The sequence below is a fragment of the Fusarium solani genome, assembly GCF_023522795.1.
Source record: "Fusarium solani strain SB1 chromosome Unknown bctg00000004, whole genome shotgun sequence".
NCBI lineage: Eukaryota > Fungi > Ascomycota > Sordariomycetes > Hypocreales > Nectriaceae > Fusarium > Fusarium solani.
The window spans coordinates 2,402,137-2,426,986 of record NW_027072152.1 but is presented as its reverse complement, the minus strand read 5'-3'; the positions used below and the strand labels follow the sequence as shown (position 1 = coordinate 2,426,986).

The 24,850-nt window shown below is 53.6% G+C and overlaps 9 protein-coding genes across 9 annotated transcripts; 5 read left to right on the top strand and 4 right to left on the bottom strand.

The window, feature by feature from the left end:
* Nucleotides 1–3,829: 3,829 nt before the first annotated feature.
* MRS44_007818 (uncharacterized protein) lies at nucleotides 3,830–4,562 on the bottom strand (the record flags this gene model as incomplete). The annotated part of the gene is made up of 2 exons (XM_065620668.1): nucleotides 3,830–4,454; nucleotides 4,507–4,562. The coding sequence occupies 2 exons, from the start codon at nucleotides 4,560–4,562 to the stop codon at nucleotides 3,830–3,832; spliced, it is 681 nt and encodes a 226-aa protein (XP_065476740.1).
* Nucleotides 4,563–5,342: 780 nt separating this feature from the next.
* On the top strand, nucleotides 5,343–6,718 carry MRS44_007817 (uncharacterized protein; the record flags this gene model as incomplete). The annotated part of the gene is made up of 6 exons (XM_065620667.1): nucleotides 5,343–5,438; nucleotides 5,543–5,559; nucleotides 5,618–5,697; nucleotides 5,751–6,018; nucleotides 6,070–6,532; nucleotides 6,590–6,718. The coding sequence occupies 6 exons, from the start codon at nucleotides 5,343–5,345 to the stop codon at nucleotides 6,716–6,718; spliced, it is 1,053 nt and encodes a 350-aa protein (XP_065476739.1).
* A 341-nt stretch (nucleotides 6,719–7,059) lies between these two features.
* Nucleotides 7,060–7,860, bottom strand: MRS44_007816 (uncharacterized protein; the record flags this gene model as incomplete). Its single annotated transcript, XM_065620666.1, has 1 exon — nucleotides 7,060–7,860. One exon carries the CDS (start codon nucleotides 7,858–7,860, stop codon nucleotides 7,060–7,062), a length of 801 nt encoding a protein of 266 aa, XP_065476738.1.
* A 1,017-nt stretch (nucleotides 7,861–8,877) lies between these two features.
* On the top strand, nucleotides 8,878–10,144 carry MRS44_007815 (uncharacterized protein; the record flags this gene model as incomplete). Its single annotated transcript, XM_046270854.2, has 3 exons — nucleotides 8,878–9,424; nucleotides 9,487–9,938; nucleotides 10,001–10,144. 3 exons carry the CDS (start codon nucleotides 8,878–8,880, stop codon nucleotides 10,142–10,144), a joined length of 1,143 nt encoding a protein of 380 aa, XP_046134176.2.
* A 597-nt stretch (nucleotides 10,145–10,741) lies between these two features.
* MRS44_007814 (uncharacterized protein) lies at nucleotides 10,742–11,079 on the top strand (the record flags this gene model as incomplete). Its single annotated transcript, XM_046269223.2, has 2 exons — nucleotides 10,742–10,838; nucleotides 10,922–11,079. The coding sequence occupies 2 exons, from the start codon at nucleotides 10,742–10,744 to the stop codon at nucleotides 11,077–11,079; spliced, it is 255 nt and encodes an 84-aa protein (XP_046134177.1).
* A 586-nt stretch (nucleotides 11,080–11,665) lies between these two features.
* Nucleotides 11,666–13,290, top strand: MRS44_007813 (uncharacterized protein; the record flags this gene model as incomplete). Its single annotated transcript, XM_046269224.2, has 3 exons — nucleotides 11,666–12,515; nucleotides 12,562–12,683; nucleotides 12,751–13,290. The coding sequence occupies 3 exons, from the start codon at nucleotides 11,666–11,668 to the stop codon at nucleotides 13,288–13,290; spliced, it is 1,512 nt and encodes a 503-aa protein (XP_046134178.1).
* Nucleotides 13,291–13,440: 150 nt separating this feature from the next.
* On the bottom strand, nucleotides 13,441–13,707 carry MRS44_007812 (uncharacterized protein; the record flags this gene model as incomplete). Its single annotated transcript, XM_046281070.2, has 1 exon — nucleotides 13,441–13,707. One exon carries the CDS (start codon nucleotides 13,705–13,707, stop codon nucleotides 13,441–13,443), a length of 267 nt encoding a protein of 88 aa, XP_046134179.2.
* Nucleotides 13,708–14,143: 436 nt separating this feature from the next.
* Nucleotides 14,144–20,720, bottom strand: MRS44_007811 (uncharacterized protein; the record flags this gene model as incomplete). The annotated part of the gene is made up of 10 exons (XM_046275967.2): nucleotides 14,144–15,262; nucleotides 15,311–15,605; nucleotides 15,656–16,029; nucleotides 16,080–16,226; nucleotides 16,277–16,387; nucleotides 16,443–16,580; nucleotides 16,636–16,743; nucleotides 17,464–17,797; nucleotides 17,889–18,580; nucleotides 18,636–20,720. The coding sequence occupies 10 exons, from the start codon at nucleotides 20,718–20,720 to the stop codon at nucleotides 14,144–14,146; spliced, it is 5,403 nt and encodes a 1,800-aa protein (XP_046134180.2).
* Nucleotides 20,721–22,660: 1,940 nt separating this feature from the next.
* On the top strand, nucleotides 22,661–24,435 carry MRS44_007810 (uncharacterized protein; the record flags this gene model as incomplete). The annotated part of the gene is made up of 2 exons (XM_065620665.1): nucleotides 22,661–22,746; nucleotides 22,998–24,435. 2 exons carry the CDS (start codon nucleotides 22,661–22,663, stop codon nucleotides 24,433–24,435), a joined length of 1,524 nt encoding a protein of 507 aa, XP_065476737.1.
* Nucleotides 24,436–24,850: the final 415 nt, after the last annotated feature.

Sequence of the window (24,850 nt, the reverse complement as noted above, 5' to 3'; positions counted from 1 at the left end):
CAACATTGCACCAGGGAAGGGAAGGGATGGGTTGAAAAAAACAAGAGAAAAAGAAAGAAAGGGCCTTTCCTTGGACATTTGTCTATACGGGGTGAAACATGCATGCCGCCGAGGTTTGAAATGCGCAAGCCACGCTGGGAGGGGTTGACGATGCAGGGCAGTGTACGCGGCGAGGAGTTGTGGACGGTGAGAGAATATATCGAGATGGATGCATATGATACATGATGCATAATGGTCAGTACATAGATAATCCCGCGCTGATTCCACTAGACTGCATCAGCAAGCTCAGTAGTGTGCGTTGTTATCTTGGGGTTCCTTTGAAGTTGCCCAGGATCAGATGGACAGATGGAGGGCGAGGACCAACAACAACAGCCCGGGACGGGTAGCCGCAGACAAAAGAAACGTCCCGTCCCCTGGGGAGGAAAAGGAGTAGGGGATAGTCCCAGGAATCAGGTCCAGGAGCCACACTCTTGACCAGCACCTCGGAATCTTGATAGAGTACTGTGGTATCCGTACGGGCTCGCTAATCCAAACTTACCTCGGCTTGGAAGCGCATCCCAGCATCAGGCCACTCTAATGTCCCCTGAATGGTTATGGGTCTTGCTCTGCTCTTCCCGAGATATCACGACTTTTCGCTCCTCGGGCTTTTTGACCAGCCGAGTCGCGTGCAAGGGGTGAAGCACAAGAGAGAGAAAGTGGAGGACAAGATAGTACGTACTGCTGCGACGTTGTAGCAGCTCTGTGGGCGACGACCAGGGATGCCCAAGCAGGCAGAGAGCACTCTGGTTCGGTCGGATATAAGAGCAGGGGACTAACAAGAAACATTTGTCGGTCAAGGCGGCTAACGGTTTATTATTAATTGAGTCGAGTCTTCCAACTTGGTTCTGAGCATGCTTTTTTATGTTGCATCGCTCTGGTTAGGGAGGTGGAGGGACCCAGCGGCGCGGACGGACTTGAATTCATGCAAAACGGAATATTCCATCCAGCGGCTCATTTCCATGAGACGAAGTTAAAAAAGCTCAGGGATGTACGTGCGTGCGTGCGTGCTTTTGGTGTCTTTGAGACCAAGGCGGCACAGCACAAGCACAACTCGAACAAAGGACGCTAGGGAGGCATGAAGATCTCGCTCGAGATGGGAAACCCGAGAGGAACATGGGAAAGAAAGTGATACGTCCTCGGCGTGGCTCCGAGACTGTCTATTCGCCCGCCGTCCAGCCGGCATCTGTGGCCAAGCAGAGAGGGAGAAGCCCCAGGCACCGTTTTACCTACTCATGCCCGGGTCGTGTTACAGGGTTTAGACTTGCTGTCACGACTCGTGTGGAAAATGATATGATGGAGGGCGGGAGACCCAGATCATCGGAAGTGACAACCTTTACCGGATCATCGTCATGGGGGAGGGAGAAGCAAGCAAGTCAGCAAGCAAGGAGGCTCTCATTCGCATCCCAGCCACAGAGACAAGCAACAACGAGAACCCTTACACTCAGGACCAAACAGCTCGAGTCAAGTACCTAGCCAGCCAGACCCAGGCTGGCGGGTCACACACCTCTCCACCCCTCTAGAGAGAAGCTAGGTTGCTCGTCCCGTCAGCCGTGACCCTTTCTTTCTGTGCCGCGGTCAAAGCCCGCAAGCGAAAACATGACACGGACGAATGATGGCCTTGCCAATATGCTATGCCCTTGACCGAGGTCATCGCGGATAATTTATAATAACCGCCTGGGGGGACCTTGAAGCAGGGGGAAAAAGATGGAGTGAGGTTTGCGAGAAGTGAGGGGGGAAGAAGCAGAGCCAAAGACGGAAAAAGCAACAAGGCCCAGGGTTTCTTCTGCTGGGCCGCCAAACAATACCCGCGACTACGGGACCCCTCCCTTTCTTCCTTCCCGGGCTTCCCTGGCCCTGGCCCATAGAGGCTGGAGCGCCGAGTGATCGGCAAGCCCCATCTCCTTGGGAACCTGTAGGCTGGTAGAGACATCATTCTACCACGACATCGAGTTTTCGCGTTGGACGATACCGAGAGCGAGAGAGCCATATAGCTGCTGCCTCAGGCCCAGTCTCGTGAGTCGGAGGTTTTAGTCAGAGAATAGACTAACTTAGCATGGGCAGACGTCGAGTTTAGAAGACGGGGGCATCTTTGGGGCCCGGGCTACTGTAGAGGCGCGGGACGGTGCGAGGGCCGGTAAAGCCAAAGCCAGTTCCGTTTCCAAGAAGTCGGAAACGGGGGGCAGGACCAAGATTCCACCTTGGTGATGACGAGCGACGGGTGAGAGATTGAGTTTGTGTTGTCTCAGACTCTAATCGAAGGCGTTTTTCATTTCTTTTTTCAGACAAGATGCGCTTTCTAGACGATTCCCATACAGAGTTGCAAGAGCTGCGATTCCCATTCCCCATCTTGAGGCCCCCCATCGTTTTGAGGGGTTTGTCAATCATCCCGTCCACGCGCCGGCAGGCTAAGCTTCCTAGGCGAGTAGCGCGTGCCCTAGGCTAGACAGGATGGCTATCAGAGCAAGAGAAGCATGGCACGTTCCATTTAGACCGCATTTTCATTGCAACATTAGTGTTGCGATTCGGGCGGCGGTTCGCGGTGCTATGCAGTTAGTGCACTCCAGTTCTATCTTATCGCGCAAGCGTCAAACGTGGAATGTGATGCCATCGTCTTTTGCTGCTCCGCGCCTAGGTCGGAATATCGGGATTCAACAATCTGCCGTCCGCTATAGCGTTTCAACGGCCACGGGAGCTTTTGCTCCATTCCGCCGGGGTGGTCTGCCCATACTGAGGATATCTTTGCATCATCTCTGCAGAGGCGAATTTACAAGACCATCCCGTACCATGATATTACCTCCGCCCATGACCGTGTGATTCTCTTTGTTTGTGCAAGACTCGTTTCTTCTTCCCCCTGGACGTTGAAATTGCTTGGCGACTAAGGTACGGCATTGCTTCTGGACGTCCTGCCATACTCGGCAGGTAGTTTGCCGGCTCATCTCGCGCCTTCCTTGATGCTTCCACTTCCAAGTCCACGTCCACGTCCACTTGTACCTGCTATTCCTATTCCACTTCTATTCCCGTCCCGCTCTCGGCTCCTGTCCCGCCCAATCCATCCATCCATTCATGGGTAGGTAGCTACTATCCCACCCCTTCTCTTGTCTCTTCTCTCCTCCCGTTTCTTTTCTTCCCCGGACATCATCGTCGTCAGAACCAACACCCAAGAGAACAAACAACACACCCGCTACGTCACCTCACGTCTCCCGGATCCGTCCTGTCGGTTCCCTCCCGTCCCTACAGGCTCCGTCGCAATCTCCCGCGATCCCCGTCGCTAGCCCATCTTTTGGGGGCTGGGTTCCCTGAGCTGAGCCGCCGAGCTGGATACACTACAGTGCCTACACACACTGACATAACTAGTAACTAGCCAGCCAGTTGTCAACTCGCCAGCCAGCCACACAGACGATCGGATAGCAACCAGCATCTCGTGTCAGTCAGTCCCCCGTCGCACAAACGCTCTCGCGGAGCACCGCGAACCCTTTCACAGATATCCCCGGAGCACACGCCCAACGCCTCCGACGTTCCCACACCCACGGGCCTCTTTTTCCCCTTTCCCCCCAAAGGGCATTGTTCATTTCCAAGCCGCCGGGAACGTGGTCACTTTTCCCGACCCAGGCTCTCGGATCCTGGCCCCAGTCCACTGGGTTAGCCTACCCAGGTTGTTGGGACCCCTTTGAACTTGACTCTGTGGGAGACAAATGAACGGTGACGGCCGACCTGACGAGAGAGGTTCCTTATTCACGACGAGGACTGGGATAGGACAGGCATCTGCGGATAAGGCCCGAGACCAAGACACTCAATTTATCCACAACTCGCTCTTACAGAGATACAGGACGAGAGCCGGACGAAACCGCACCGACGCCCGGACTTGACTCGCTGCTTCTTTGGAAATTTGTTGCTCTGAAATTACGCAGCCGCGCACAGCACACGGTGTTGTTGACGCCTTCTTTCGCTCGCTCGCTCGTGAACTGGTGCCCTGCTGACGCGAGTTGCCAAGCTTGGGCCCACGCTTCTGGGCTAAGGAGCTGTGGGCGTTTGTGTGGTGGAGAGCCACAGAGGGAGGGAGGATTGCATCCCTGGCCCTGACTGACTTGCCTCGGGCTCTGCCTCCTCGCAGCTCATTCTGCACGTCTGCTTGGCCGAGATTGGTGCTCAGACCGTCCTGAGCTCTGCCTTTGGGTGTGGTGGTGTGCATGGGATTGCTGCTCGAGGGGGTCCCGGTATCACAACCACAACCCGACTGACTGGGTCGCCTCTTGTTCCGGTGCTCAAGACCGGGGGTGGTCGACGCCAAAAGACTGGAGATACGGGCGACCCTAGAAACGCCCACCACACCAACGCCAGCATCCGCGTCAGTTTGGTAGGGCTCGTGGCTTTGCTGGAGAGCCGAGAGCCAGATACCCGTCCCAAGCTGCTGGGTCCTTGGGTCCCTTTGGGTCTCATCCTAGCCCGCATCCACTCGACGAGTCGCACCAGGTCTTTGGGTCATTCTGGTCTGGTTCTTGGTTCCCTTCTTCTGGTGCCTCCATCTCTCTTTACCTTGTCTTGCCTTGCCTTGCCTTACCTACCTTAGCTGGTGCCCCAGAGAGCGGGGATTCCATCCAAGCTTCTTGTCCTTCTCCATTTCCACCTCCAGCTTCTATTCCCAAATTAATTTCTCGCACCTCGGTCTGGTCCTGTCCCCTTGTCCTTTACTCCTGGACCTCGCCGGCATTTTGGCTCCTGACTGGTTTATTAGCCAAGTTGTCCCAAAGCGACTAAACCCTTTTACCGTACTTCAAACCACCTCTTCTTGTCTCTTGTTCTGACCCCCATTCCCCCCATCGCCCAGACCAGACCAGGCTCGCTCCGCAACACCATCACCACGAATACCCCCATAGCTGGGTGCACATCTCTGGCCTTTCTGGCCTCGTCCTCGCCACCACCTTCGGCATATGTCTCTGGCCCCGCTCACTGCGCCTGGCATTTGACCCTCACTAACATTTCTGATCTCGCTGCTTGTAGATCGTTGGATCCTCCGGCCTTTTTCAACTAAGGCACTCCTTTTCCGTGCCGGGTCCTGAGTGTTGATCGCCACCGGCAGCCCCCAACGTTCTCCCTTGGACAGTTTCACCGGCTTCTCACTCACTCACTCAAACCGTTGGCCTGAGCTACTTGTATCCACCACATCCGTTTTGAGCTCCCCTGTGCTACCTTTGGATGGCACTGCTGGCCTTGTTGCTGCCATCTTTTGCTGGTGTAGCTGCGTCTATTCCATTACAGTCGCGGTGATGCCTAGACGACCAGCTCAATCATCCAACCGCGAGAATATGCCCGCCTCATCTCCCTCCAGCTTCAACCATTTTCAATTCACTTTCAACTGCTCAGCCTCAAACTCGGGCAAAAATAGCTTTATCGAGCCTGATGTGTGTATTTGCTTTTTCATTACCATGGCCCTTGGGGGTTTTTATCCTTGCCCTTGAATTGTCTGAACTGGTCGATGTGGATGTGCTGACATTTGTTCGTGTAGCCCGACGCACAGGATATGTAAGTCTCGGACACCAACCTGGCTTCGTTGTCTAACCAGGCTGATCAGCATCCTCAGAGACTCTGAATCCCTGACCGACAGTGTACAAAACTTCCCAGAAGAATTTGGTCGCACATACCATGCCTACCGCGCTGGTTGTGAGTTCTAGCCTCTGTCCTGACCGGTTCCCTCGCTCACCATCCTACTCTAGCTTACGCTTTCCCCAACGATCAGCTAGAACGAGAGCGCCTAGACCTACAAAATGAAGCCTTGGTGAAGCTCTTTGGCGGGCGGCTGTTCTTTGCTCCTTTATCAAGGACGACTCCGCCTAGAAGCATACTGGATATCGCTACAGGTACTGGTGACTGGGCTATCAAGCTGGGGGATTTGTTTCCACAAACTGAGGTAGTTGCTACCGATCTCTCACCTATTCAACCTCGAAACGTACCGCCAAACGTGAGCTTTTACGTTGAAGACTCGTATGTCTCCTTTACGACGGCCCTTTCCTAATGCTTACACCGGATTTCTAGTTCTGAGCCCTGGGATTACTCTCAGCCCTTCGATTACATCCATACCCGAGTCACTTCTGGTTGCTGGTCCAACTTCAAGGAACAGATAGCCGACCAAGCTTTCCAATCATTAACCCCTGGTGGCTGGTTCGAATCTCAGGAGTTTGATGCCACGGTCAACTGCGACGACAACACCCTCGATGCGAATGGCCACCTTGCCACATGGTTCCGGGAAATCAAAGAAGCCTCGGCTATAATGGGCCGGCCTGTTGACGTTGCTGAAAATGTTCGGGAAGCGTACGAGCGGGCGGGGTTTGTTGATGTGCAGGAGCGTGTCTTCAAGATGCCCATGAATGGCTGGCCCAAGGACGAGCGCCTCAAAGAGATAGGACGCATGTGGGAGAGGAACTTCTTGATGGGTCTTAGCGGGTTCTCTTTCACGCTTTTCAACCGCGTCTATCAGAGAACTCCTGCGCAGATCGAGGTGAGTTTGGCTCAAATGCGCCGACCTTTTCGGAGTCAACTAACCGAGCCGATGCAGGTGTCGCTTGTGGACGTACGCAGAGAACTCATCGACACACGAATACACGCCTGGATACCGATTCACGTCGTCATCGGCCGGAAGCCATTCCCGGGCGAGGGACCGATCCCGCAGATGTCATTCTCATGAGACAGGAAACGGCCGGATATGAATAGAACTTACTCGCCCACCCCAGCGAACGTAATGCATGCATCGATTGATGAAAGGGGAAGGAAAGGAGATATAGCCATTACGAAACGGGGCCGGCATGCCTCCCGAGGCAGAAACACAGGATGCATATGGCGCTCAGCAAGCCACCGATGGTTGATTTTGGAGATTCGTGTCCACGATACCCCCTGAGCGACAAACAAGTACACCATAACGTCGACATGACCTGCATGACTAGAAGATAGCATTGAGATTAATTATTGGTACAAATTTGTGGATGGACAGCCTCAGAACCAGCCTCTTCTTGTTCCGCACCGGTTGTTTCACGCAGTTCCGACTGAAAGAGGCTCGACACCATGCCCATCAGGAACTATGCTCTTGATCTCGGGGATGGATTCAGTTATCCTGGTACCTTCTGCTGAATCGACAGGCAACTCGGGGTCAGTCGAGTTCTGAGGTTTGTCATCAGACTCTCGGACAAGCCAATCTAGCTCCCGAGCTTGATCTTCTGGCAGCAGCCTCTTTATGGCTTGCTTGGAAAGGAACTCATGGTCGCAGTACTCGAAACCCGGGACAACAGTCTCTGAAATGAGAAGGCCTTCTCCATGCTGCGTTTCACCAGCGGTCGCCTTGTTGGGCAGCAGATAGCTTGCCTTCCAGACGTCGCCCTCGACGACCCACTGGATGCGCTCCCCTTGCTCGACAGCATGACCGACGATAAAGGTCTCGACGCGGCCATCGGGGTGGATAAGGACATAGCGGCCACGGCCACGATGCAGAGTGTGGATGACGCGGCTGCGGTTTCGGTGGAAGTTCCCCTGAGGACGACAGGGGGTGAGGAGGTAGAAGATCGTGGTGGAGAGACGGCGGGTGTTGATGTCGAAGCCTTCACGAGGAGGACCAGCAAGGGCTGTCGTCTGAGCAGAGAGGGCTTCGGATGGATACGGCGAGGGAATAGTGGTGGGATCTTCGTCCGTTTGCTGGAAATATCCACCCTCCATATGAGGAATCAGGGAGAGTGTGCGGATGAGGGCGCTGATTCCGGGAGTCTCGGGCTCAGGGGAGCCGGTGAAGGAGGGCTTGAGAGCGCCCAGATCGGGCTCTTCAGGGATGTACTCTCCCATCTTGTCTGTGCTGTGATTTTGAAGAAGTAGAAACTGTTGAGGCGGAAGATAGTGATCTCCTCTCATCACCTGGGAGAAAGCCAGTCCGTGACTTTTTTGTACTTGTGCGAGTTGGTAAGCAACGGCTGCAAGAAAGTGGCACAGCTGCGAGTTGAATCGTTATCTTTAGACCGTGAACCGAGCTGACGGGAGACGTAACGTCTTTGTAAGTCGCTGAGTAAAGGTGAACGGCCGAAAGTAGACCGTGATGCAGGTGATGAGTGAGGATGGTGTAAGTTGGGGTTGTTTCACAGGTCTGACATGGAGTCAGAGACACCGAGCAAAGCCCAAAGAGACAAACTGTCACAAAGAATGCCTTGGGAAGAAAACTGGATGGGTTTGTTTTGAAGCCGGAGTTGAAGGCATTGATATCTGATGCTAGTCGGGCCTTGGCACTGGTCAGCAGTGATAAGGAGACATCCATTGTCCATGGTGGAGACCAGGGTAGCACTGAGCATAGATATCAGGGGTACGATGTATTCATTGCTGGATCTGTATTAATATCTAAGATACTGCGAGATATATGTTGACTATGTTGTGATATGCTTTCACTGTAGCTTGAGGTGGTGTTAGTCGCGGCCCCGATAAACGGTTGTCGGAGAATAGGGGATTTGAGGCGCCATGTGCCACTCCAGCCAAGCCCCTGAAACGGTCTGTCATGTACCTGTTCTACAGCGCAGCCTTGCTCGAGTTTCAGGGGCCCCCTCGCTAACTCTCAGCGAACCTACGTTGCCCCGCAGTCGCCGAAACCGTCGGTGGGGGTTGGACCCATGACGCAACCAGCTCGAATCTGCTCTCGGCTGAAAAGCTGCCTGCACCACCAGACACGACAGACAGGCACCTCGTCTTTGTCGCCAACCCTTTGGCTCGATCATTGAACTTTGGCTGTATTCTAGGGGAGATACTCGAGCCTCGTTCTCTGCGTAGATACAATCCTCTCGCCGAACCGAACCGCCCGAGGCTGGTGGTGGCTCGGCCATGTCTGCCGCCTGTCCTCATCGTCTGCTCGCGCGGTCGACGCCGATACTGCTGCTCAGCCGTCGCTCCGCCGTCCTCGTCCCACGAACCGCTGCGCCCTGCGTCTTGCGACACCGTCTATTCTCGAAATGCCCTCCTCGACTCTTGCAGCAGCGCCATGACAAGGACCCCTACGAGCGCCTGCGAGATGCGCGGCCACTGGTGCCGGACCCAATGGCCCGCAAGTTCACCCAGGCGGGCAGCAGCCGAAACTCGCGGTTGATGGTGGTAGCCACGGTCCTAGCCGCCGTGGGATTCTACCTCTTCAACTCGCAGACGGTGCCCATAACCGGGCGGCGGCGGTTCAACTTTCTGTCCGACACGGTGGTGGCACGCGTGTACTCCAAGGCCGTCAAGGAGACGATTGAGCAGGTCAGGGCGCAGGGAGGGCACTTTCTGTCCGACTGGGACCCGCGGACGAGGCTGGTCAAGAGGGTCATGAGCCGCTTGATCCCCGTGAGCGGAATGGCGGACCTGAACTGGGAGATTTTCGTCATTGCCGACAGCAGTACGTGGTCTGAGGCTTAGTGGTTGTCAAGATGATCTGGCTGACATGTTTTGTGACGATAGGAACGGCCAATGCCTTTGTCCTACCTGGAGGCAAGGTGTTTGTGCACAGCGGAATCCTCAACGTCTGCCGCAACGAAGACGCCGTCGCCGCAGTCCTTGGGCACGAGATCGCACATAACACGGCATCGCATGCTGCGGAGAGACTGTCGGCAGCGTGGGTAGGAAATCTGACAGCGGGGAGTTTGTTCTTCCTTGCGGGAGCGCTCCCTGGGCTGGCGCTGTTTGGCCTCTGGAACGTAGTCGGTGGTTACTACTTGCAAGACCTTCTCTTCTATCTTCCAATGGGTCGGAGACAGGAGAGTGAGGCTGACTACATCGGACTCATGATGATGGCTGAGGCGTGCTACGATCCCAGAGAGGCAGTGGGTTTCTGGCAGAGGATGGATGCACTATCGCGAATGGGTGGCCAGCCTGGGCAGGAAGTGCCAGAGATGCTTAGCACGCATCCTTCGGTAAGTCTATCTTGATCATTTTCACCAGACAGAAGCTGACGTGGTTTGTTTCTGTGCGACAGAACGAGAACCGGGTCGCCAAGATTAGCGAGTGGATGCCCAAGGCCATGGAGAAGCGAGAGGAGAGTGATTGCCGAGGGACGGCAGCGTTTGCGGACCGATTTCGACAGGCGATGCGGCGAGGCGTCACAACGATTATTATATGATTTGGGTCTGGCTGAAGAGTACAGGAAAGACTATTATTATTGGATTAAGGACAGAAGATGGAGTTTTGCTTGGGAAGGGCGTCATTATGCCCCTAGAGGAGCAGCTTCTCGGGTGTATATTATGTATACAAGATGTGGCTTCTGCCTTGTAGACGTAGAACCACGAGAGTTACAAGACAACTCCCAGTCTTTTTCACGTCCTGTTGATCCCCCGGACCGAGGTGCCTGAAAGTTTGGCAATCACCTCGCCGTGATAGGTGAGCTCTCCCCCGCCAGAAATGACGTCGGGGCCTTTTAGCGCGAGTAACCCGCCTTCCCCAGGTGCGATGAGCCCACTTCTTTGGGGGAAGGGCCGCCCGTGACCGCGTACCGAGGCAAGTGCCTCCCCACCTGCCGAGCCAACTTGCTTTCCTCAGTCCAGGCCAGACTAACTAAAAAGGCAGGCAGGGCAACGCAGGCTTCGGAGAGAACTCCTTTCTTCTTCCCCTTCTTCAACTTTTCCGCCTTCATCACTCGAAACAACATCACTTGTAACTTCAGCCTTGCAGTCGCGTGATAGCAATTTGAAACTTGTCATCTTTTTTACTCTTAAACGCAATGGCCGGGACTTATACTACCGCCGAGGTGGGCAAGCACAAGGATGAGGCCAACGGCTTCTGGCTCATTGTCGAGAACGATGTCTACGACGTGTCAAGTATGTCTACCATTTGAGCGCTGATCCTGATCATCAGCGCCAAATTCATCCCTCCCGTGAAATACATGCTAACACGCGCGTAGAGTTCCTGGAGGAGCACCCTGGCGGCGCAAAGATCCTCAAGCGCTGGTCCGGCAAGAACGCCACCAAGGCCTTCTGGAAGTACCACAACGAGGACGTTCTGAAGAAGTACGGCAAGGATCTCAAGATTGGTGCCGTCGGAGAGAGCGCCAAGTTGTAAAGGAACCAGCAACGATGGAGGGGGACTCGACGGGACGGAGGCTTTTTTGACTGTACGAGTTGTGATCCTTTTTTTGGTTTGTTGTTTTTCTGGCATGGCGCATATTATATGTTGGATTAGGCGCGCATATATGGGCGGATTCTTGGATCGATCGGGTTTGTCTAGAGGTTGTTGGAAGACATGGCGGTATCTTTCTCATTCACATTGCGCGAGTCACGGCTGAAGCGGCACGAGCTGGAGCGCCTTTTTACAATAAACTTGTTAACCAGGAGCGTCTGTTACAGGATACATGCCATAAGCTCATTCCGCGGTTGTTTGAGATATGCGCGCTTCCGTCACGACTGAACGAGATGTCATGCGGTTGCGTAACCATTTTGAGAAATGCTTCAAACCACCAACTCACTATCATGGCAAAGATGCCGCAGATTGCGGCCTCGAGCGGCATGCTGAGTGGGGCCAAGCCCGAGTTATAAAGACTTACAAGAATTCAAACTAGAGCTGACTCACCGGTCTTTTGAGTTATTTCACTCCTTCAACTTCCGGCCTCTTGAAAAAAAAGCACATCATCTCGATATTCCTCGTCACAATGAGCGACCTTTTCAACCTCGACGCTCAGCGGGCCCGTCTGTCCCGCCGGCACGCCTCCGAGTCCGGGCCCGGTCCGGCGCCGACGCTGCCGCCCCTTTCGGCCATCAAGGCAGCCGAGGCCTCGCTCCCCCAGCCGGACTCGGAGACGTACCTCCAGGGCGTGCCGCAGGAGCAGGTGCTCCGGCATATCACGGAGGACATTGTCCCGGCTTGCAACGGCCCGGCCAGCTCGTCTCGGTACTATGGCTTCGTCACGGGCGGGACGCTTCCCATTGCTGAGTGGGCGGATAATGTCGTCTCCCGCGTGGACCAGAATGTCCAAGTGCATCTTCCTACGCAGACAGTGGCTACCACTGTTGAGGATGCGGCGCTTGAGATGCTGGCTGCCCTCCTGGGGTTGACTGGGTTCCGTGGGAGGACTTTTACAACAGGTGCGACGGCTAGCAACGTCCTGGGACTTGCGTGCGGTAGGGAGGCTGTTGTTGGGAAGAAGCTTAGTGAAGGGGAGACCGTGGGAGAGCTGGGACTACTGGCTGCGTGTATGGCGGCTGGTATAAAGGAACTACAGATCCTCACAAGCGCGGGCCACAGTTCCCTGTCCAAGGCTGCCAGCGTTGTTGGTTTTGGAAGGGCATCGGTCAAGGAGCTCAGGCTGAGCGGAGATGAGCCATGGAGACTAGATATTGATGCTTTGGAGAGGGAGCTTCAGAGGGAGGGCGTGGCAAGCGTCATTGCTTTGAGTGCAGGAGAGGTCAACACGGGTCGATTTGCGTTGACGGGTGTTGAAGAGATGAAGAAAGTCAGGGAGCTTGCTGATAAGTACGGGGCTTGGATTCATGTTGACGGCGGTAAGTACGAATTTGCGAGTAGATGACCTTGTACTGACGTTGACAGCCTTCGGCATCTTTGCTCGAGCACTCCCCAACGAGGACGATTACAAGACACTTCACAAACGTGTGGAAGGCCTGGAACTGGCAGACAGCATCACAGTCGACGGACACAAGCTCCTCAATGTTGTGAGTGTCTCTCATGTATTCAAACCCCAGAACCTAGCTCGTTTCTGACTCGACCTGTTTTTGACAGCCTTATGACTGCGGCATGTTCCTTACTCGAACACCGGACATCCTGCAGTCCGTCTTTACAAACCCCAACGCCGCATACCTCTCCTCTGGAGGACAGTCGACCATCCCGTCTCCGCTAAACATCGGCCTCGAGAACTCGCGCCGCTTCCGCGCACTCCCTGCCTACGCCGTCCTCCTTAGCGAGGGCCGTCCCGGCATGGCGAGCCTCCTAGCCAACATGGTGACCCTCTCCCGTCGGGTTGCCTCTTTCCTTCGGGACTCGGAGCACTACGAGCTGCTGCCGGATGACGGAGCCGATCTGGACGAGGTATTCATGATCGTGCTGTTCCGGGCCAAGGATCCCAAGCTCAGCGCCGAGCTGGTCGAGAAGATCAACGGGACGAGGCAGATGTACGTGAGCGGGACGAGCTGGAGGGGCGAAAAGGCGGTCAGAGTGGCCGTGTCGAATTGGATGGTGGATGTTGAGAGGGATTTCAAGGTGGTGACTTCTATCCTGACGCATGTGGCCGAGGGCAAGGAGTTTGATATTGAGAATTGCTGAGGATTGTAGGCTGAAGTAGTATATGACGAATCGCTGTGTGTTCCGGTGGTGCGTATTAAAGGGGTATCGGTCGAGAGAGTATTCCTCCCCAAGATTGTCGCATAAAATTAAAACCGTCGATATTCGAAAAGCAAAGTCGTTGCCCAAAATCTAACCAAACTTCTTTGATCCTCCCTTTTGCGTCGTCTTCTTATCCCCCTTCTTCTTCTTCCCCTGCCCGATGAGTTCCAGATGCCCAGCCCTCTCGCCGAGGAGCGCCTCGGTGCGCGCCGTCATGCCGCTCGTAAACTTCTTGTGCGTCTTGTCGACGCTGGCCTTTGTCTTTTTCGGCTTGGCCACCTTGGACGCCTGGCGCTTCGAGTGCGTCACCTTGGCCGGTGTTGCCCGGCCGAGCTTCTTGATTGTGCCTTGAGCCATTTCGGAAAGTTTGGTTGGTTGGTTGGTGGTGAGGGTGGGAGAGATTGGAGAACGTTTTTGGTGGTTGTTTTTTGGGTGGTTGAAGAAAAAATCAAGGTGAGGAGTGGATTGGGACTAGCGGGGTAGTGTCCTCACCGAGGTGAGGCTTCGGTGGGCAGGATGCAACTTATACCTCACCACAAGCGACACCTTGAACGTCCATGTCAGTTATATGTACTTCTAAGTGAGAAAATCTAGTTTAAGTGCTCGAGTTTTCCTTGTTCATTTATTATATGTGCATTCGATACCGATTATATAAATGTCCCTTCTATCAACATGCCAATGCAAAAACCTTGGGATGGTATCCTGAGTTTTCCTCCAGCGCCAAAGATGAATAACAATATGGTCAAGGCTGGCAATCTACGCATTAATCGATTCTCCGGTTCTTTCGAGTTTTTTACCAGCCGTCGCCCCAGCCGTCGTCATCATCCGTTGCTTTCGGCTTCATGTCAATCTTCTTCGCACCGAGTGGCTTTGCGGCTGGCTTGGCTAGAGGCTTCTTGGCTGTCGTGGTCTTGGACAAGCCCTTGGGAAGTGGCTTATGGTGACCAGCCTTCTTGTTGGACTGAGCGGCCAGCCATCCTGCAAAGTCGGGTTCGCCATCGTCAAATGGGGCAGCGGATGCTGTTGCCGTCGTCGTCTTCTTTGATGACTGCTCAGCAGATGTGTCGAAGCTGTCAAAGTCGTCATTCATGTCACCCCAGGAGTCACCGCCGTCGTCACCCTCATCAGCATGGAGGAATGAGTCGGCTACTACACTGGCTGTGGCAGACGAGTTTCGTGACAGGGTCGCCGGGGGTGACTTGACAGCTTGACGATGCAACGTCGACGCTGTTGTGGTGACTGATTTCTTGGATTCGGGTCCAGGTGAAGGTGATGGCCTAGGAGAGGCTGCTCTCGAGTCCGATTCCGCGTGAATTTCTCCTGCCGCAGCTGAGATTTTGTTGGTAAACGATGAGATGGCCCATCCTGCCCAGCCTCCTGCGGCGTTTTCGTGAGGTTGAGGTGTGCTCATCCGGGGCGCTGAAGCATCAGCAGCCTGTGGAGGAGGGAGAACGCTCTCTGGCATAGAGACTACCGCCTTCTTGATCTTCTGGATATAGACGTCCATAGTACGAACTGCCGCATCACGGATAATTTTCTCCTTGTCTATCAATAGAGGAGACACGACAGGAAGAATCCTGCACGCGCTGTCTTCCTCGGTGAAGTACTCAGACGTAGCCCCCAGAGCCATCAGAGCGGCATTTCTGGCATGCACAAAGGGGTCTCTGAGAGATCTTGTGAAGGCAGCAATGAGAACCTTTGACCGCGATGAGGTTCCGAGATGCTTGGCAATCTTACCCAAGCAGATGGTCGTATTCGTTCGGATTCCTGGTTGCTCGTCGTTTGCTGTTCTCGCGAGTTGCTTAAGCAAATCGCCATTGATGGTGCGGTCAGAGAGTTTGGTGATGATGACGAGTACAGACTTGAGCGTCTGCTCTCGCACAACGGGTGTCACATCAGTGAAGCCAGTAATCTTGGAAATGTCAGCCAAGTTCGTCGATGCGAAAGGGGATTATCGTACCAGCTGTGGGAAGATCTTGTCGTTGACAACCTTCTGCGATAGATGATCAATCATCAAGGGAAGGCTGTCCAGTAGGCAGACTCTGATGGCTCGATCGGGGTTTCCAAAGAGGCGAATGATGAAAGGCGTAATCTTGGTGTCAAAGTCCTCCTTGGAAAGCTTGGCTGCAATCTTCAGGACGACAGAGACTGCTCGCTGGCCACCTCCGCCAAACTCGGCCGACTTCATGAGCTCAGGCATCACCTTAAGCTTGAAGAACTCTTCAGGGAAATCATCACTCAGCTCATCGAGTCCACTGCGCAAGGTGTTAGTAAGCTTCAGTAGATCATAGTTGCCATGACTTACGCCAAGAACTCTTCCCGCTCGTCAGGGGTCTTGATGTCGAGGTTGTCGATGCCATCCGTCAGCTTGATGAGGGAGCTATCAAAGAAAGACCCTGTTCTGTTTCCCTGGTCGAGAAAGGCTCCCACGGTGATTCGGGCCTTGGGGTTTGCGTTGCAGAGGCGCTTGTAGCTGGAGTGAAGTGACGGAGGGATGCCCTTGGTCTGGCCGGCCTGGTCAGCACCGTTGTAGTCGCCATTAAAGACCTCAAAGATCAATGTGCCGAGATTGAATGAGTCTACTGCTGTGTGAGGGTTCTTCTTGATGACGTCCCAGCCGCCCCTGGCAAGTTCGGGGGGCGCATATCGTCCAGAGTCTGGTACCACACTACCGTATGTCTGTTGGACTCGTCAGCTTCGAACCTCGTCGCAGGATGCAAGACCCTTACGTATATGATAGATTCGTCATCCTTGACGCTGCTCAAGACATCGAAGCCACCCAACTTCCACTCGCCGCTTTCCGAAGTATAGACCGACCCGACCTTGAGGCTACCGTGAATAGAGGAGGCGTCTTCGTTGATGAACTTGACAGTGCGCTGCAGCACAGTTAGCCTCCGAATATGCTGGTATTGACCGAGAAGCGCACCGTAATGCTGTGAAGTCCCCATTTTATCGTCTCCGGGCTCAAGCTCTTTCTTTTCACATGCCATCGCAAAGGCACCACCCGCTCGGTCGCAATGTAGATGTACGTCTCGGTCTAGAAGGCACCGTCAGCGCAACATGCCCAGCGCATTCGTATATCCCGTGTATACCTCGACGGCGTCCAGCACTTTGATAACTCCAGGGTGTCGCAGGGTTCGAAGCTTCTTGAGGGCGTTCTTGGCTAGGGGAAGTCGGGATCGGTTGTTGGTGATGTCGAAGGAGAAGATGCTGCAGTTTGAGCCATCCTCCTGAAGAGACACAATTAGCAAACTGGCAAACAAAGTCGAGAGCTATAGGGCTTACACGCTTGGTGCCGTTGTACAGAGTCCATATCGACTCGTCGATATCAACCTTGTCACCAAACGTGTACGGAAAGGGAGGTCCCTGGGCAATGGCCGAGGCCACCGCAGACTTGAGAAAGTTCATGCCAGGAACTGTTAAGTAAAGGCTTGGAGCTGCTGCGGTCAAACCACTAAAGGAAGATGTAAAGAAACGGTTGCCTGTATGTAATGGACGTAATGTATCCCTTCCTGTCGAAGCGCAACGTGGTTGTTGGCCGCTGTACGTCAGGTACCTTTACAGAGGCCAGCTCCCCGCGCTAGCGCCCGATCAGTTTACGTCGGTGCCGCTGAGACCCATGTCCAGTGGAGGGGCTCGGCTCCTGGTTATTCCCATCCGGGCTCACCGTTACGGTGGCACCCAGCGTAAGATACGGCAACATCAGACGCTGAAGAGCATCTCTTTCTTGTATGGATCGTTAGCCATGGATTCATTGCTACATACTTTCTTCTTCATGTCCATCTAGTATTCGTCTCTTCATGTCGTTCTCAAACCGCTTTTCCCATTTTTGTATGCCAATATCCCCTCCTGCCTATCGTCCACCTCAATCAGTGCTTGAGCCATCCATTCCTCATCAGCAGCTAATTGCGTGAGTCAATGTTCCAAGAACGCAAACATCGCTTGCATCCGCGTGATTAAGCAGCTTCGCTGGCCTTCTCTGCACCGATTTGAGACACGCCGTGAGCTCGTTGGCCAAGTGTTTGGAAGCAGAGTAAGGACCTGCAAGGAGAACATGCTGTGTTGCTTAGTTAGGTACAGTTGGGCCCAGGAAATGAAAGTTCAAGAGCTTACTGTAACCTCGTACTGTGGTTGAACCAAAGCCACGGTCTGTTCAAGCATTTTTCGAACCATGCTGACACTTGGGTTGAGGCAACTCAGCACCTCGGAATCGGTGAACGTGAGCCTCGATGAAACTCCTCCCGTCCTCCCAGGAAGGTCAAAGGGAATCTCCCACGACTTTCCGCTGTCCTGGAACCCTGGTAGTATTACCCGGTTAAAGTACTCCGACAAAATCTTGAGACGCTTCTCAATCTCGGCAGATTTAACCTTGGAGCGAAGCTTCTGATTGAAGTCTATGAGCTTTTGTGCTGCCATCTTGACGAATTCGGCCTGGGCATGTTTGAATCTGTAAGCGTTGGTCAGTTTAACGTCAACGGTAGAACTCTGCTCATTTCTGAGAGGATAGGGGAGGAGAAAGGAAGTGTTTAGAGGCGTACCCTGCCATCTCGGCCATATACGAAGTCTTGCAAGAGCAAACGTCGACATGGCTATACGTCGTCGGCCCACCCTTCAAGAGATAGGGAACGCAATCCACCAACATCTCTCCACAGTTCAGCACAACAACGGTTGCGCTTGGGGACTGCGTCCCCGCCCCAAGCTTCAGGGCGCCGCAATGCAGGTAATACTGAACCACGGCCACTGAGTGTGGAATGACCTTGGCGTGCTGCATGAGCTTGCTCTCCACCAGCAGGTTCGCCCAAAATCTCCATGCTGTACGAATCAGGAAGTCGGGGAGTGAACAGACGATGTTTTCCAGCTCTTTGGTGGCGATTTGACCATGTTCATGAGTCGCCTGTCCTGGGTCCGCCAGCTGGGCGATCTCTTGCTCAATCCAAGACATGTCAAACGCAAATCCGGAGCTAAGGACTTCCGGGTTGTAAGAAACATGATACTCATCTGTTCTCGGGTCCATTTTTGCCGTGTTTGTCCAGTTTCGAGGGCCTGAACGGTCGACCGTATAGTCAGAAATGTCCGTTAGAGGGGATTGCTTGCGGATGAAAGAGAAATAGCTAGAGATGCCAATCAAAGGAGATTCTCTCAAAGCGAAAAAGGGACCTCTCCGAATTCCCTTCTTCATGCCAATCATCGCTGCCTTTGCTGCCGTATGAGGTGGCTGGTTGATCTCTGTCTGGATAACCCTAATTAGGCCTGTTTCTGCGTATTCGGGTTGAAGGCGTACATACCGGTACCTCACAGATAACCACACTTTCCCGGCCTGTATTCATGGCAATGGAATCTGACTCCCCATATTTGATCGAAACCGCGAAATAACGAGCATGTGGATGGATATTGTTTTTGGACCGAGCAGGAAGTCGGCCTGGACTGGACTCTCCAAACGGCCTGATCGACTTTTCCAGGTTGCTGATGTTTTGCCGAACTTTCCATATGAACTTGGGCCTGTTCAGGCTTGACATATCAACAGATGAGGGAACTTTCCGAACCTGAAAGGAAAGTGCAGGGCTTGGTACCCGAGACAGATCCAAGGATGAAAGCCCCATGTTGGGTGCAGTCACCTTTAGAGTGGGATACCGCGTGCTTAGGGGCGTCTCAACCACCGGGGAACCAGCCGCTTGGACCAAGGTATCGTTGTCGACCGTTCTCCTAGCATAGTCCGCTTGGTTCTTTATCTGCTCGTTTGGCCGACCATTTATCACAGGGAACCTTCCCTGAGGCTGCTGAACTTGGAGCATCCGCCGTGGATCCATGGACAGAAGATTAGGTTGTGAGCCGCTGGAAACGAGCTGAACTGGGCTTTTTGAAGCGCCATGTCTTAGGCGGTTCTGGTTCGTCGCTTCGTCTCTTGTATCATAGTTCGTCGGCCTCAAAGTCTTGTATTTGCGAACCCTCCGCAGGGATGGATCTTGGCGTTGAGTTTTGGTGAGGTCACTCGCACTCCCAACAGAAAAGGATAGGCCGTGTCCGATCTCTTGCTCTGGCCTCCATGTAGGGATTCGATTCGAGTCGTGGGTGACATCAAGTTGCCGTGATCGTGGCATCTGTCGAGAGTCCTCAGAAGCCCTCCGTCTATGCTTTTTCGGCGATGGTGGTCGCAGCAGTGGTCCCGAGCGTGCACTAAGAAACAGCTCTGGGGGCTTTGAAGGGATCCCAAAGCTCCTCGGCTGTTTTTTGTCCCCCGAATGTAGGTCTGGCTGGGCATTCTGTATCATCATCTCCTTTCCTGTATCCGTCTCACCAACTATACGCCGTCGAGCTTGTTCCAGTTCAGCCCTATTGACGCCAGTCTGATCGCTTGGAGCAAAGGTCGGCCGACAACCCGATGCCGTAGATAACGGGCTATTTCCATAAGATCCAGTCGGCTTGGCTGACTTCGAGCTGTTGCTGCAGAGCTGAGCAGCTTTCCACTGGCTGGAACTAATGCGCACCTTTCTGCCCAGTATCGATTCAAGCAACAATGGGCGACCAAGGATGTAGCCTACGGGAGATATGGTGTCCTTCGAATTGGCGATGGCCCATTCCTGGGGTATCGATTGACGATAGCTTCGTGCGTCCGTAGCATTGCCCCTCTTCTCACAAATATTTGCCAACAGTGATAAACATCCCAGGTAATCATTGTCGTCTCGCCTAAGGAGCTTCTTCTTTGCTTCATAAACAGATTTGCAAGTGCTATAGGCGTCTTTCAAGCGACCCTCCTGCAAGAGAGCAATTGTGATTGCTTGCCGAAGGTCATAGATTGAATTGAGGGGCGTAAATTCCGAATTCGACAATTCCGACACTATTGCCGCCGCTCTGTCCCATTCCCCTAGCAGACAGCAGTAAAGAGCCCACTGGAGTTTGAGTTTCGAGAGGTCCTCGTGTTCACAAGGATCACCATGTGAGCGTTGGAGGGTCTGGTGCAGACACTGCTCAGCCTCGGAAAAGTCACCCTTGATGAAGCTTTCATACGCGATCTCTTCTGGGTGTCTTAAGAGTTCTGTGTCGATAAAAGACTTATCAAGGACCTCTCGGCTTTTCGCGCCCGGGGCCGTCAAGGTTTTCGAAGTTCGCCGTGGTGAATGCCTCATATCTGAAGATGTAACGGGTGCTGCCACATCACTACAATGTGACTTGGGCGTTTGGTGCAAGGTGTTGTCCTTCATCGGCATGAGACTGACCATCGCACCATGTCCATTCATGCTTCCAATGTGCTTTGTCTGGTCATCAGTGAATTCTCCAACCCTGCTGTTGAGGTGGCGGCTGCGTTTCCCAGTGTCGAATTGTTTATAAGCCGTAGAGCTTGTTGCGGATACGGCGCGAGTCGCGAGATCCATAATTGTCGTGACATGGACGTCTAGAGATAGCAGGAAAGAGCCCTGGGTGAAGCAGACGGGCCATGAAGATGTGAGAGAATGCGAGGATGATGATCTTGTAAAGAAAAGGGCTGGTTTCCCAGAGCCTGGTTTTTAATAGATTCGAGTACCAATAGGACTCACGGCGGCCTGGGTTTGTTACCATGCCTCCATTCGCCCTCGTTCAACCTGATTGGCAGTAAGGGAGCGCCATGCAGAAGCAGGCTGCCAGACAGGTGGCAGCGCGCAAAAGCTGACACGCCTGGATGTTTATGGCTCGACAACAACATGGCGCGGCATTATTGAGGCCTCACGATGCCATTGGGAAGGGATTTGTGTCAGGCTGAGCGGAGTTCCCGTTGTCGTTGGTGTGTAGCACCTAAAGTCAGCTGTCCACAGTCCATACTGCGCAAAAATCCAATCATGGGAGAGATCCAGACGCAGATTCAAATGCGGGCGCGCGGGGGTAGCGAATTTGCCTTGGGAGGCGAAGCAAACATGTGTATAGCAAAGAAAGCAAGAATAGTATTTTTTATAAACTTGCAAAAGCTCAAGAAAGTGCATCTCTTATGTGTAGCACAGGTGTGTGGTTGAAAATGCAGGATTCGGCCTGAGCCCCACAGCCATTGAAGACGCAGCTTACTTGGCTGTCTCGGAGAGAAAAGGAAAGAGGAGGAAAGATCAGCGAAAGGCAGGTCTTGATGACAGCTGAGACAGACGCCGCCTGCGCTTTGGTTAATGACGATACAAGACGTCGTCTCGACTGGCATGAGACAGAGTTGGGATATTGCCTAAACTCAGAGCGGCTAAGAGGCGCTTGAATAGCGGGGAAAAACAAAGTTCCGGCTACAATTTGGACCAGAAAGGAAGGCGTGCCTCTCTGTTCTTGCCATTCTTCCAGTTCATCTTCAGGCGCTCGGACCAATAGCCCGCCGACCTCCCGCAATGCCAACAGCCAACAGGCATACAGCGACAAGCGGGCTCTTGCAGCCTCGCAGTGAATTTATTCCTTTCATCTCCGCGTTCCTCCTGCGAAGAGCGGACGAGTACGCGTTCATGCGGCTTAATGAGCATTTCTAGGTGCGACCTTCGGACACTGCCTTCCCAGCTTTGGTTTTGATGCCTCGAGTCTGAGGCAATAATCTGCCAGCGCGTCCAGCCGCCCAACACCTGTGCGACAATGGCCCTAGTCGGCCACTAGCACGCGATACTCACATCGATCTGTTCTCTCTTCCCGCGAAGCCTTGGTACGTCATGACTATTCTCTTTTGTATTTTGTTTTGTCGAATGATGCCTATGGTAAAAGGTCTGACTGAACGGAACCCTTCTGGTCGCGTCATGCTCACCCTGATCCCATCAATGGCGTTGTTGCTTCCATCAACTCCGCCTTAAGCACACGCGCCCCAACTGAGCTCTCCCACATATCACATTTGTTTGAGGGCATTCGGGGCCGGTCACATTAGAGTATCTCCTGTCGCAATATGGAGTCCTCTTCCTCGTCGCTGCCACGGATCTCGACCAAAGGCCGCGACAGACAGCAGGCTTAGGTCTGCAATGGATCAGGGAAGACGTGCCGGAACCGCTGAGGTGCCTAGCTTGATGGCCAATAATAACTGAAAAGATCTGACTTTGACTGTTTTCACAATCGTGCTCGCTCGCATTCAGCTCTGCGTTTGCAATCTGCTTACTGAATTCTATCATAGGTGGCCTCATTTTTGGTCTTGACCAGCACAACTCATCGACAAACAAAATCAACATCACTCAAATCTCGAGCGGAACCATATGCCTCACGACGTCTGGATTGTGTTCCTCTACCTCAGGTCAGCCCCGGGCCTTCTCTCTCCAACCACATGCAACTCGGTTCTCCCCAAAGCATACGCTTGGTGGAGCTTTACGCGGTTTAAACCATCACAGTGGTAGACATGACTGGCCACAATGCACCTTCACAGATCGGCGGAAGCTGCGCATTCCCGGGCTGTGGAAGCATAGTGTTGCTCAGCACCTCACAGTTCTGCAGTAGACACCAGCCGCGGAGGTCCAGCTCAGTTGCATCCGGTGCTCCTCCCACGACCACCACTCATGCCAAGACACCCGGCTTGGTTGATCGGGGGGCTTCACGGCCAAGAGGGGCCGAGGGCGTTTCCTTCTGAAATCATCAGGGCCTGGGCGGTCAACAGTTAAGAGTCAGCTTCCAGCAAAACCTGGCGGGACCTCTCAGGGGAGACCGAGCACGGAAGCGAAAACACATGGGACGGCAAGTCCCACGCCTAAACCAGATCCCGACCAGCCTCGCAGCGAGTCCATCGGCCAGGCTAGCTCCGTCATTCCAGAAAACAACAATGTGGATGATCCTCAAAACCATGCCTCAAGGCCAAAACCCAGCGCAGCGCCGATATCAGATACAGCTCATGCCGAGCCCAATGGAGACGTCACCAAGGCCGTGGAGGATCCTCCATCCGATGGAATGTCTTTTGGTGCCTCTGACCTTCACAAGCTGCCAACCGAGGCTATTGAGAGTATGAAAGACAATACAGTGAAGCAGCCATGTGTTCCCGAGCTGGTCAAGAATCCAGCTCCCGTTACGAACATGGAGCCGGAGCCCATCTTAATACGAGACTCAGAGGCAGAAGCACCGACGAATGAGCGAGTGCATGTGTCTGCCCACATTCGAGTATCGGTGACGACTGAAGAATTACCGGATATCGGCATGCCTGATCTGCCTCAAGAGCTGAAGGCTTCATCAGAACTGACCACACAGCAGGAAGTCCTTCCTGCTTCTCCACAGAAACACAATGCTGAAGGGAGAAAGGAGGATCGCCCGTCCGGCCCTCCGCCCCGCAAGAAGAGAAAGCCGGACTCGCCGATTCAACAAGAGGGCGTTAAGGTTACCGATGCTGCTCCTCCGGAGTCGCCATTGGCTCGTTCTAAAATCCCATCTCAACAGGCAAATGATGAATCGTCGTCGAGTAGGATCCGCTCCCCGCCAGCCCAATCAATCGATCTGAACGTTGAAGATGACGACGAAGCCAACATGGCTGATGTAAGTGAGTCTTCGGACGACGACAAAGACCCCAAGCCGGCAGACACGGTCATGCTACCCTTTAGAGCGAAGTATGAAGCTCGTAGGAAGAAGATGCTGGCTGCTTTTGACTCGGCTGCCTTCGATGCATGTATCTATCGACAGTCAGATCTGCGTCCGCCTCCCGGTGTTGTCATCCCATCCCGCCAAACTCGAAAGGCGAAGGCTTCAAGCGAAGAACCCCGGCTCTTTCTGCCTGTGAACCCGGCCATTCATAGAATGCACAATCGATCAGAAGATTGGTACAAGAAGAAGTGCCAAGAGATCAAGCGCCGCCCTAGACGAAAAGCATGGTTCGGTAAAGTGTTGCAGAGACAAAGATGGCTAAACGCAAGGGAGGCCAAGTTGGATGAGGAATGCGAACAGGCTCGGCTGGCAGGAAAAGATCCACCGTTCAGACCTCCACAGCCAAGAACACACAAGCGGATTCTCGACTTTGGAGATGTCCCCGAAGAAGAGCTACCGGATGATGTGCGCAACAATCCTGCGTGGTTGAAGGCATGTGCCTGGCATCGAGAGACCATGAACAAAGCACTGCAACGCCAGCATCAAGTCAATAAAACGACTGAAGAAACACAACGCTTCTTCATGGAGGCTTTTAGCGAACTCCCCCTTTGAAGGAAGCAACAGGCAGGACCCTTCAGTCCCCAGGAATATGAGAAGCACATGGGAATATCTGTGAGAGGGATAGGCTCGGCCACGAGTTCATGGCTGAGTCACGCTAGAAAATATCACGAAGCTTCGAAAAGAATGGGCGGGCGGGGTGTTGAAAAGCAGTCCCAAAGCAGATGTTGCTGCGAGGGATGGAGTTTTGGGGGCTCTCTTGGAGTTTGTCATTTTTAGCATCTGGGATGGGAAACATGGAGTTGCAGGCCTCTTCTACCAGCGATAGAACACATAAACCTACATACACTCATAAACACATAGAGATTCACGACACGAGACGATGAATAAAGATTGCATTGGGAATCAAACAGGACAACTGGTATTGCTGCTATGTACAGTCTATCACTCCGGACATTTTTCTCCCGCC